Source organism: Harpegnathos saltator, unplaced genomic scaffold (assembly GCF_003227715.2).
Source record: "Harpegnathos saltator strain DR-91 unplaced genomic scaffold, Hsal_v8.6 scaffold779, whole genome shotgun sequence".
In the NCBI taxonomy this organism is placed as follows: Eukaryota; Metazoa; Arthropoda; class Insecta; order Hymenoptera; family Formicidae; genus Harpegnathos; species Harpegnathos saltator.
In genome coordinates this window covers 970,001-982,314 of record NW_020230625.1, presented here as the reverse complement: position 1 = coordinate 982,314, position 12,314 = coordinate 970,001, and the positions used below count along the sequence as shown (strand labels likewise).

Sequence of the window (12,314 nt, the reverse complement as noted above, 5' to 3'; positions counted from 1 at the left end):
AAAGGAACGGGGAAGACCGATAAGTAGTTTCTCTCCCATCCCCGTGACCTCCCGCAGTAATAATACTGTCCCTCTCGGTTTAAGTTTCCTTTTGAATAACCTGTAGGTCACCGCATAAAAAGGAAACTTGTTGCGTTTACTTTATGTGTATACGTATACAGAGAGTATGTCTCTGACTAACCCATACTTCCCGCCAGCGATAGGATATACCACTACTACCCCACTGCCACCACCACCACCACCACCGTCACCACCACCACCACCACCACCACCACCACCACCACCACCACCACCAGCACCACCACCACGTGGATGGCGAAGCACGTTTGTGGAAACGCGCTCTCAGTCCCGATAATTTCCGCAATGGGAAATCATTTTCATTAAATGCGTTAAATGCACGACTCGGCTCTCTGCGCACACACCCACGCGCTCCATTTATACGCGCGCGAAGGTGTGCGTGTACACACGTGTGTTTGTTGCGAAACAAACTCCAACTCTCGGAAACTTCCCCATTCGAAATATATATCGCATGGGCCATCGGTCGCCCGTTCGGCCGTCGACATCATGTAATTTGTGCTTCTATTTTTCCTTGCTATATTCGTCTCCCTCTCCCTCCCTCCCTCCCTCTCCCTCTCCCTCTCTCTCTCTCTCTCTCTCTCTCTCTCTCTCTCTCTCTCTCTCTGCTTCCTCGTTGGTTCGCGTAACATTCGTCGAAAAAAAAATGCGTCGGTCAAGGACACGGTTTATGGGTCACCTGCATGCGGACGTTTGCACGTAAATACATGCGCAGACAGAAAGAGCGCGCGTGTGAGTGAGAGAGAGAGAGAGAGAGAGAGAGAGAGAGAGAGAGAGAGAGAGAGAGACGGCGGAGAAGGAGAGAGTGAGTTCCAACAGTACTTTTCGCTATCTATAACACGCTCCGCAATAAAAACAGACGGTAACGGCGGCGGAGAGAACGAAAGCGAAACTTACAGTCGGATAATAGTCGTTATTACCAGCCCGCGCGCGCGCGCGATCTAATTAAAATTACTTTGCGACGTGCTTCTTCTCTCTCTCTCTCTCTCTCCCTCTCCCCCCCTCCTCCTGCCTCTTTCACTCACTTCCCTACCCACCCACCCACTCGTCTTTCGTCGAGACGAGGAGGACCGCGCGCTATACTCTACTCACCGAACAGGCACGCAGCAGTTAACTCGATAATTTGTGTTTTGGGCCGAGTGCCGATCGTTAAAGCATCTGGTCGGAACTGTTTCGACGATGAATGGAATTGAGCTCGAACAGACCGAATCCTCAATGTAGCTATCGTCGTGCACTTGTTGCAATGCGTCGCACCCCAAGCAGAAAGATAGGATCGACCCGCTTCTATAACTCGGCTGGCTTTCTGATATACGGCCGCGCACACACACACACACACACACACACACACACGAGCACGACATCCATGCAAACGCATACAGAGAGGAGGACGCGTGCGCCGGGAAACGGACACGTAACACACTCCGTGTAGGAACAAACACATAGACGAACACACACACACACACACATACATACACAGTACAACGCTCCGAGCATCCGTAATGGCTTTATCATAAGGGATGAAACGGGAGCCATTAAGTAACGCGAGATCTCCGATTGAGGGCGCAAACAAAAGCCGCGTAGCGATTAATTTGATAATAACACCGTTACCTAATTGAGCGGAGCGATTTAATTGACACTGGCGTAATCGCGTATCGGCGCCGAACGTACGGGAGAGCGAGAGAGCTCCGAAGAGCGCCTGACGCGCTGGCGATGTGTTTTACCGATGCAAATCGCACTCGTGAAAATGGAAATGGTGACAGCGCGAAAACACGCCGACGTTGCCGGCGAAATATCGAGACGCTTTTCGTATCGCGCGCGCGCGCGCGGCCCCGCGACGGAATATCTGTGTGGGTAACGAGGTAAATGTCGCGTTTACGAGAAATAAAATACGAAAGTGTGCGCACGTGTGCGGATCGCTTGTACTTTTCGTTATTACATCGGTAACACCGGCAGTCTCCTCCTCGCGCACTTTGAACTTGAACTCGATCCTCCGAGGTCGATGCCGAGAAAGGATCTCCGTCTTCGTCTCTCAATGTTGTCATGTAGCTACATTCACTTGTATCATGCCGCTCGTTCTTTGCCAAAGAGCAAAAGAAGGGAGAAGTCTCGTAAAACTTTTTTTTTTCTTTCAATATGCTTTTATCTTACTAAATTTATCTCTCTCTCTCTCTCTCTCTCTCTCCCTCTCTCTCTCTCTCTCTCTCTCTCTCTCTCTCTCGACTTCTGAATTTGTTTCCAAGACTTACAATTGTCTCCGGAATTGATTCGCAGCAAATTATTTTTTTCTCCCTTCTTCTCTTTCTTTTTCAGATAATCGATCTCAACCGTAACTTCTTGTAGCACCGTTACAAAATGCTGAAAATGCTGCTGCTGTTGCATCATTCGTCAAACAGAAGAAAAGAAAGCGTGTTTTCTCACCAAGTTTTTATTTAACTGCACTCTTATTTTTTAATCTCGTTTCATTTACAAATCTACTTTTACAATTTCCTCTTTTCGCAGGATTGCTTCATAGAAATTCATTTTTTTTTTTCGTCCGGATAAACGACGGCGATCTCTTTCTTTGTCAGTGTTCGCATGGTCACGAGGACTTGTGTCTATTTTTTAATTTGTGTCATCTCTGAATTTATTTTTAGGGTTGTCCGAGGATTAATTTCTAGAGATTCATTTCCTTTTTCTGCTTTTCGCGGATATTCTAGCAGTCTCCAACTTGTGCCTTCCCATTCGAAGGACACGCGCGAAGAGAATATCAAAAGTTTAAAAGCAGACGGGTCGAGTAACATCGGTATTCCTCCGAAATGCAATTTTGCCGAAATATCGAAAGCACACAATTGTCCGGAAGAATACCGGTAGTAAAAGCGAAAAACGCAAAGACAATATGATAAATTAGCATTATCCTTCGTCAGTGTTCGACACGTAGCCACGTTGCCTCGCATCGCGTACAAAATGCTTGATCGAGGAAAAAGAGGGCGAAAGAGAGAGAGAGAGAGAGAGAGAGACCAATGAATGTCTTTATGCGAATCGATATTTTCTCCGCCGAGGAGCTGTCTCTCTTTTTCGACAATTTCCTTTCTAGGATGGACTCGCAGGAATTAAATGTTTCTGCTTTTCTTTATCCATAATCGCGAGCGCGATCGCGCGACGATCCGACTTGTTCGTCGTTCCGCGGAGGGCACGGCTGCGCTCCGACTATAAGTCGGAGATACGCTGAGGAGTGAAATGCTAAATCTCGTTACAGATTTACGAGCTCTCTCTCTCTCTCTCTCTCTCTCTCTCTCTCTCTCTCTCTCTCTCTCTCCCTCCCTCCCTCTCTCGCAGTTGCGCGCCTGTCAAATTTGTTCCACGTCGCTTGGCGCGTTATTGAGCGCCGGTTATCCGTTTAAATCGTGCCTCTGAATGGAATGACGCCACAGTAGTATTTGTCCGGCTTGTCTTGATTGTCTTCGACCTCTTCGCGCGACTAGTCAAGACTACTGCTACTACTACTACTACCTGTATCTTGAAGATTCATTTAACACAAATCGGATAGGGAAAAATTTCATCGACCCTTCGCTCTAGGAGAACGGCAATTAGGAGAGAAACTACTAGAAGAATGAGCGACGAATGTCTTTGGGCGAGTTCCTGATCGTTGACGGCAAATGGCTTACACACCGTGGTCGTTCACCGTTACGTCTCACTTTCAATGTTCCTCGGTCGTCATTCGAGTCTGTTGGAAAACAAATCTGGATCTCCCTTCGTGTTCCCTTTGCTTCGCAACGAGGCACAAGTCGCAAGTTATGCGCCTGTTATGTCTCTAATGGCGAATCTCGTCGTCGCATACGTACAATGCTTCGACAGTTTTCACGAAACTTGCGCGATCGAACCTACCGAATTAAATAATCGAGCCGAACTTGGCACTTTATGGAGTTCGGCAATTTCATTGTCGAACAGGTAATCTGAATCCAGTTTTTTTTGCTTTGACAAACCAAACGACCGACGTGTACGAGAGAGCGTCTCAGAGCGGTCTCGGCCGACTGGTTGAAATCTGACTGTGTGTGTGTGTGTGTGTGTGTGGTTAGGGACAAATATTTCTTTCGACTTGTGAATAGTTTGTCAACAATATTTACGAATTATGAAGATGTTGGCGCTCCTCGACCGTACCGTTCGAAGATCTATCACTTGTATCGTCGACTTTTAGTGTCGTAATGGCTTCCTACGGCGTGAAGATCACAGAATTTCACAGGTGTTTGGACAACCAGCGTATCGGCAGCGTATCGACCGGACTAATCAAATATAACAGCAAATCTAACAGCAAACGATCCTTTTTTCCTTTAGCTCTAACTTTTCCAGATTTAGCTACTTATTTGCAGCAGTTGTTTAACGTTTAGCTTTCTCCGTAAAGATGACTGATCGAGCCTCCGATAGGCAAAATATTCTTTAATGTTTTTGCGCGTCGGAATATTCACAGTCGGTCCGTCTCTCCGTCGTCCGTGAAGTCGTCTCTCAGTCGTCCTGATTAAAAAACAAATTGACGGAGGATCGACAGACTCTTGTCTGTACCGGCGTACAAGTCGACGGAAGAGAATCGGCTTCCTTTATAGAAAAACACACAACTTGGCGCCCGCGGAAAGCGAGGCTCTCTCTCCAAGCCGGAAAGATGCAAATTCGAGCTTTTGCACAAGATGGAGCGAACGAATAAGGAGAGGAAGAGCTTGGTTGCGGTACGCTACATGCCGCGAAAATACTACAGGCATCAAGCGGAAAACTTTCGTTCCAACCACGCTCCTTGGTTCTCGGATTCGACTCGGAACTACAGAATCACCGGAAACTGCCCACCACTTATTGTTTAAAGCTGTACGAAAAGCCCTTTTTTGACCTGCTCCTGCAAATCTGCGACCGATCACATCACAACGGACAGCTATATATTTACAGGATAGATTGTCTCTCTCTCTCTCTCTCTCTCTCTCTCTCTCTCTCTCCTCTCTCTCTCTCTCTCTCTCTCGCTGTTAGCCTCTCTTTCGTTTCTTCCTGATACCTACTACATGGACGCGTGGTGGTCCCTCTCCCTTCTCACACCCTTACTGCGACTATTCCTTCTCTCTCTCTCTCTCTCTCTCTCTCACTTGCTTTCCTCGTAGGGTGCCGAAGAACAGTACCACCGCGGCGAAGAGAAGGCCGCAACGAGCGACGGAGAAAAAGAAAGATCAGTCCGAAAAGGGAGAGAGACGAAAGACAGGAAGGTATAAGGGGTGTCGGGGAACACGGAGGGGATAGGAGACAGCTGCAGGCCACGCGAGGGTCCGCCGAGCAGGCCGGCCGTTTACCACGGAATACACGGCGCGATGGAGAGAACGAGAGAGAAGGTGAGAGAGAGAGAGAGAGAGAGAGAGAGAGAGAGAGAGAGAAAGAGAGACAGAGAGAGACAGAGAGAGCGGCGACGTCGCAGCACGGAAAGAGAGGCAGAAGCGCGAGGAGTAGGAGAGGGTGAGAGGATGAGAGAGAGAGAGAGAGAGAGAGCAGGATAGAAGCCGGGACGAAGAAAATACGGACAAGCGAAGAGCGGGACAGAGAGAGGATGAAACGACGAGAGAGAGGAGACGACCTACTTCGGCTTGGTCCGCGACTCGTCGCCCCAGCCATCCCTTCCCCCTCTGCCCCCCTGTTAGCCCCGACGGCGTTCCCTCGACCGACCCTCGACGCGTATACCGTTGCGCCCCGCGTCTCTCCCGCTGCCCCCTTTGCCATCCGCCTCTTCACGACCCTCCAGGCTGTGACTACCTCCTCCTCCTCCTCCTCCTCCTCCTCCTCCTCTTCCTCTTCCTCCATCTCCTCATCCTCCTCCGCCACCACCCGCCTCCTCATCCCTCTTTACCCCACGATACCTCCGCCACCCGACGACGGACCCGAACCCTTGGCGCCCCTTTGCTCTTAGCCGCGGATGCGAAAGCCGCGGTGTATATGGGGGCGAAGGAAGCGAGCTAGCGAACGAGCGAGCGAGCGAGCGAGCGAGCGAACGAGCGCGCGAGCGAGTGAAGCAACGAGCGAGGAGCCGAGCCGTAGCCGCGCTAGCAAGCTTCTCGAACGAGCCACAGGCAAGTTCCCGTAACTCGCGCTCCGGTAAATTTCCACAGAGACCCTGCTGCTCCTCTACTCGATATACCTCCTCTCTCTCTCTCCCTCTCTCTCTCTCTCTCTCTTTCCTTTTAGCGCGCGGGCGAATACACACACACATACAGAGACACGAGTACACCGCGACCCTGGCGCGACGGGGCTTCCTCCTAGGGTACCCCCGCTGTGTATGCGGGCGTCTTCTCTTGCCGTGCTCTCGATTTTCTCTGCCGTCGCCGTCGCCGTCGTCGTCGCCGTCGCTCTTCCGCCGGGCCGACCTCCATCGCCGTCTTTCGTGTACACGGTGGACCGTGGCACATCGGGATTTCTTCCTGCGTGGCGATTACATGGCGAGCCAGCCACCGTTCCGTCCACGGGGTTGCGAGTCGCGTCCGCTACGTGTCCGGGGAGCCGGATGACGCGGGCGGGGGGGGGAGGGATTACGTGCGACCAAGTGTCAACGAAAAGGAGGCTGGGCTGCTATCCAAGGCAGACCGCGCGCTATCGATTTTTCCCTTTTCGCCCGCTCGAAAATTTCGAAATCGCACATCGCAGGTGCCTCGCGCTCGCTCGATTAGGTGGACGGGGCCGAGAGATGGATAGAGAGAGAGAGAGAGAGAGAGAGAGAGAGAGAGAGAGAGAGAGAGAGAGAGAGAGAGAGAGAGAGAGAGAGAGAGGGAAAAGAGGGACGACGCTCTCTCATGGCCGGGTAATAGAGAGGAAGGGCGCGGGAGGGATACATGTCCGTCCGCGTCAGAGGGCCTAGCTCGATTAGGACGCGAGAGTGTAACGGCGGGGCGAGAGGTGGGAGGCGAGGCGAGGCGAGAGCGAGAGAGGACGAGGGCGAGGGCGAAGGCGAGGGCGAGGGCGAGGGCGAGGGCGAGGGTGAGAGTGAGGGCGAGGGCGAGGGTGCGAGCGAGGATGACGCCGAGGGCGAGGCACCGCCGCCGGCCGATAGGCCGATACACCGACGACGAAGGAGGAACGCGTCCACCCCCGCGTAGGTTGATCGATCGCGAGGCATCGGCTAGATTGATTCTTTGCAAAAAATAATGAAGCCTCTCTTTTTATCTTCGTATCCTTCTCTCGCTCGGCATGCCGCGCCGCGTCGCGCCGCGCCGCGCCGCGCCACGCCACGCCACGTTGCAGCGCGACTTCAACCCTTTGATCGTCCGGGCCTAACGATTAACGGATGTTTCATTCGATAGAACGTAATTGTCCCCCGATCCGGACGTCGTTCGATACTGTATGTACAATCGGTCGCATTAGTGCCGCGTCCCGCGTCCCGTTGGCTCGGCCATCGTATTCCTCCGCGACGTTTCGACCGACCGTGCATTGAGAAAAAATCTATGGTACTTGCTACGACTACGAGCTCGCTGCAAAAAATTCTCGCGGCAAGTTTCACCGTTGAAAGGGAAAAATAGAAAGTCCCCGTTCAGCAAATATACCGAGTCGACGTCGCCACTCTAGTCGCAACAATTAGGGTAAGTTCGGGTCAATAGATGGTCAATTGCTAGAATTTTGTCAATATATGCCAGGCGTCAGCGCTGATCGCTCAGTTGTGAGTTGGATGTACCACGAGTAAGTGTGTTTCATCCTGATGATCCAGAAACACTGCTATTGCGAGTAAATAAATAAATGTGTTTCTGGTAACCTCCAAAATGTGTTTCACGCGTCGGAAAAGTACCTTGCGAATGCGGTTTATTTTGAGTTGCAACTTGTTAAACCTGGGCTTAAACGACTAAAAAAGCATCGGATTTTCACAATTTGATCTCGAAATTCGTTTCACGCGGTATATGCATTTTTACGCAAACTCTCCAAACGGGGATCCATTTTTTTCAGGGTTAGATGGGCAGTCTACTTGGCGAGAAATAGCAAGCAATGGACATTGGATCGACATTTACTAGATATATATATATATCTATTTGACTGTCATTTTTCCCTGATGAATAAATGTTTTGTGTTCCTATTAAGCTCCAAAATGTTCCACACGTCGGAATAATATCTTGCGAATACGGTTTACTTTGAGTTACAACATTAGATCTGGGCTTAAACGACTAAAAAAACATCGTATTTAACCTAAAAATTCATTACCGAGATGACGTATGCTCATGACACCTATCCCTTGACACCTGACCCTATCCCTCTGATCTATCCCTCACAGAATATTTTTAATATTTCGTTATTATTGGCGCCCCTGGAATTTTCTTCTCACAAAAACTCTTCTGTACCTTAAACATTATCCTCTATTGAATATGTTGATATGTTGTTGACCATTTATTGCATTAATACACTGCTGAGTTATTTGCAATTAAAAAAACCATGTCCATCTATCCCGGACTAACCCTATTAATCCCCCGAGAAATGGGATAATTTCATCTTGTGTTTTATTCGACACACGCGACCGATCTCATCGGAACTTTAATAAAACTTTAATAAAATTAGCGACGATAATCTCGCACGTTGATTTCGCCACCGGCGAGTCTTCCGTCTCAGTGCGAGCGGAGGCTGTAAACTGGCACTGAAATTCTGGATCCCCAACATTCCAACGGGATTCTTCCTCATCCCTTCGCAGCGACTTTCGGTTCCGCACACGTATCGAACGATCTTGCTGTTTTCGGTGGCGCTGACAAGCCGGCCGATTTTTTATTTTCTGCCCAGTGTCTGTCAGCTTACACGAACCGAGTAGTGGACAATCGCGCGATTTTATACAGCACGCGTGTCGAGACAAATCAAGCGAAGATGCGGAGCGATCGAGCAAAAACAGTTCACACTCGCACGATTCATCTCATCTGTCCTCCGCGAAAGTCTTGCTCGTTCGCTCGATTGATCGCCGTTCGTTTAATGCCAGTGCAGCCCCGACTTTGTCAGCGGAAGACCGCGGAATACGCGTGTCGAGGACGTGTCGGAGGACGACGGGGTTGCAATAAGTTGAATAATAAAAACAGCGGCGGGGATCGACGTGTTCTTTGCGTATAAAATATTTCAATTTCGTGACAAAGAGATGGGAATAAACCGCGAATTGTACGCGAATTGTCATGTGTCGGGATAAATAAAGAATAATAAATAAAGAAAAAAAGAAACAATTTTTATTGGCACAATTCATTTCGTTCACCCGCCTTTCGCGGAAAGTCCGTTGCTTGTTCGCAACGGAATAAAATTCTCGACTTTGCCAGCGAGACTGCGCCGGCGTCGGAAATGGATAAAATCGCAACAAGAGCTCCAACACAGTTGGATAACTGAATAAAAATAGTAAAAAAAAAATTTACATTCTTCTTCGCATATAAAGAATCATCGATCACGATAAAGAACCTAAGTAATATATATTCTTTTTCGCGCGTCTTGTCTTTCGTCTCGCTCACTCGTTTGATCGTCAATTCGGTCAATTTCGGCCAGAATGCAGTACTCGACTTTACCGGCAAGACTGCCAGATTCAACGAAGGTGAGATGACAAAAAACTAGCAGCGGGAATTTATATCTACGATGGACGATGGACATGCCGATGAGGACAAAGGGACGAGAGCGTAAACTAGCGATAAGCGAAGCGCCAAAGATACGACTGAAGCAACGGTGAGCTCGACACTTTGAGAAAATCTCAGAATAAAGGCGATAACTCTTGGAAACTCGTGTGACTTGGCTGACTCGCCTTGGTAACTTTCGCTTCTTTTCCTCTCTCTCTCTCTCTCTCTCTCTCTCTCTCTCTCTCTCTCTCTCTCTCTCTCTCCCTCTCCCTCTCTCTCTCTCTCTCTCTCTCTCTCTCTCTCTCTCTCTCTCTCTCTCTTTCTAAAAACCCGCGCTGACCACGAGATCCGTGGGACCATTTGTATCTTTGGCGCTTCAATTATGCGATAACAATGAGCCTCGTAACGTCGAGTCGTTGAACAATCCCGAGGTATACAAGAAATCAAAGCGGGCGTGCAAGATTCTTATCGCAGCTTGCGCACGCGATCTAGGGATGCAACGATTTCTCAAAATAGCGATAACGATATTATCGCCATTCAGAACCATCGATAACGATAATATCGATAATTTTGAAAAATATCGATATTTATATACACGAAAACTTTAAAAAGATCTTTTAAAAATTTTTATCTTTATATAATTTATTGTCATATTCTTATTAGAAAATATATAATAAACTGCAATCGTCGTTCCGGAGATCACCGCATATATGGAGCAGGAGATCTATTACGGTTCAACGATTGAGATGAAAATGAGCGAATTTACTAGACATCGACCAATTATATAATATATATTCCAGCGAATTCACTCACTTTTGTAATTTTCATCTCGGTCGTAGAACCGTAATAGGCCTCCGGAACTGTAACTGAAAAATACAAAATATCAGTAAAATTCATATCGATATACCGATTTTATCGGAGACAAAAAACTATCGATAAATATTCGATATTTGTCTCTCGATATAGCGATATTTCGATATTATCGACTTATCGTTGCATTCCAAGCGCGATCACAGACGTGAGCGAATCTCACGACGAGGAGCGCAAAGAAATTCTGGGCCAACAAAGTTGCGTTCTCTCTTACAAGTGGCACAGAATAAAAAGAAAAAAAAGTCAATACGTAAAATGAATATCAGTAATATTGATACAATCAGCGGGCGATATAAATTTCGCGACAAGTTTGAAGGCGCGATCGCTGTTGAAATTCCAAGGAAACGTACTCTGTCTCTCTCTCTCTCTCTCCCTCTCTCTCTCGCTTTTGACCGATTCTCCTGTCTGATTTTCCGTCGCCGGTGAGATTTGGAAGGAACGTGCTCTCTCGAAATTTGCCGGGACGCGAAATCTGACTGAAAACGAGCGAAAAGTGGCAGGTATTTTCACTCGAAGCGACAGTGAAAACACCGCCGCTCGAAATCGCAAGAGTGAACGCGATTCACTCAAGCTTAGAGCGGATTCTGACGATCCATACGAGCAAATGCTTCAATCGATTAAAGCGAATATGTTTCCGTGACGGTGGAGTACACGGGATTTACTCTTCAATTTTGGCTCAAGCTATTCTCCCGGCGATTCCGAGTGGAGAACTCGTTCTGTATGAGTGAAGAATCACTCGATAGAGAGAGAGAGAGAGAGAGAGAGAGAGAGAGAGAGAGTCTACTTTCGACTGAAACTTCACTCCAAGAAATTTAGGGAGTAACATCGTACGCAAAAGTGTCGACGGCTCTCTCGAGGGCCAAGATGTGTCAAAGGCCCTTTTCTGCGTCTATCGCGATGTTGACCGCGAGCAAACGCATCTCTCTTGTTAGCGACGATGATTGCAAAAGTTGTTGTTTCTACGTCGATTGTTGTTGTCGAATAATCGGCTGTCGGCGCTGTTGCGACAGCCGATCCAAAGTCTGTCGGTGCTGTGAAGACTGTATCATCGATTGGCGTTGCACTTGCAACGGTTGAAGTTGAGCCAACTTTTGCGATCATCGCCGCCACACGAGCGTAGCGTCCGCTTGCGATTGACATTGCGATGAGTGCAGAGAAGGGCTTTTAACGCTGCGCGACAACGATATCACGACATACAGGGTGTCCGGTAACTCGCGTCCGTTACTCGCGCAGCGAACTTACTCCTTGCGAACATTTTTCGCGGCAAGCTCTCCTCCTGTCGGAGCAAAGTCCAAAGTCCGAGAGAGATTAATCGAGAGAGAGAGAGAGAGAGATGACAATTCTGTCATCTATTCGGTCGCCGAGCTTGGAGCTCGGCGACGCGAATAGCCGCGCTTTTTCGACCATCGACATTTTCGTTGAGAAAAAAAAAATGTTTAATTTTCGTCAAGGGAACAACTCGCTGGGCGAATAGCGAGCGCGTGATTTTTCCGCGCCGCCTCGCGTCGCGCGGCGGAAAATCAATGACCGAGAGATCAGCGCGTGTAACAATAAAATCGATAAAAATTACTCGACGCACAATTGGCGATCAGCGATTCTCGAGCCGACGCTCGAGAGACAGAGTCATCATTCAAACGTATCCCCGAAACGAGGGGAACGGAAATTCGGTCGGCGCGCGCACGGCAACCGAAGAGATTAAATCCCGAATTATTTCGAGCAAGCGCTCGTCAAGTCGTACGGAACCGGGTGGGTGAAAAGCGCGCGCGCGCGCACGCGTATACACCGACGCACACGCTCGAAAAACAGACTGTCTGCCGCTCGGTC

General features: G+C 48.8%; 1 protein-coding gene and 1 long non-coding RNA gene across 2 annotated transcripts in view; one reads left to right on the top strand and one right to left on the bottom strand.

The window, feature by feature from the left end:
* The window catches only part of LOC112590308 (glutamate receptor ionotropic, kainate 1-like), a 121,306-nt gene extending 118,581 nt beyond the window's left edge, over nt 1–2,725 (top strand). Inside the window, exon 6 of the mRNA XM_025306396.1 lies at nt 2,709–2,725. Within this exon, the coding sequence (XP_025162181.1) occupies nt 2,709–2,725 (17 nt within the window). The remainder of the gene's footprint in view (nt 1–2,708) is intronic.
* Nucleotides 2,726–10,474: 7,749 nt separating this feature from the next.
* The window catches only part of LOC112590310 (uncharacterized), a 12,287-nt gene continuing 10,447 nt past the window's right edge, over nt 10,475–12,314 (bottom strand). The window contains exon 3 of the long non-coding RNA XR_003114112.1: nt 10,475–10,486. This is a non-coding gene — a long non-coding RNA (uncharacterized LOC112590310). The remainder of the gene's footprint in view (nt 10,487–12,314) is intronic.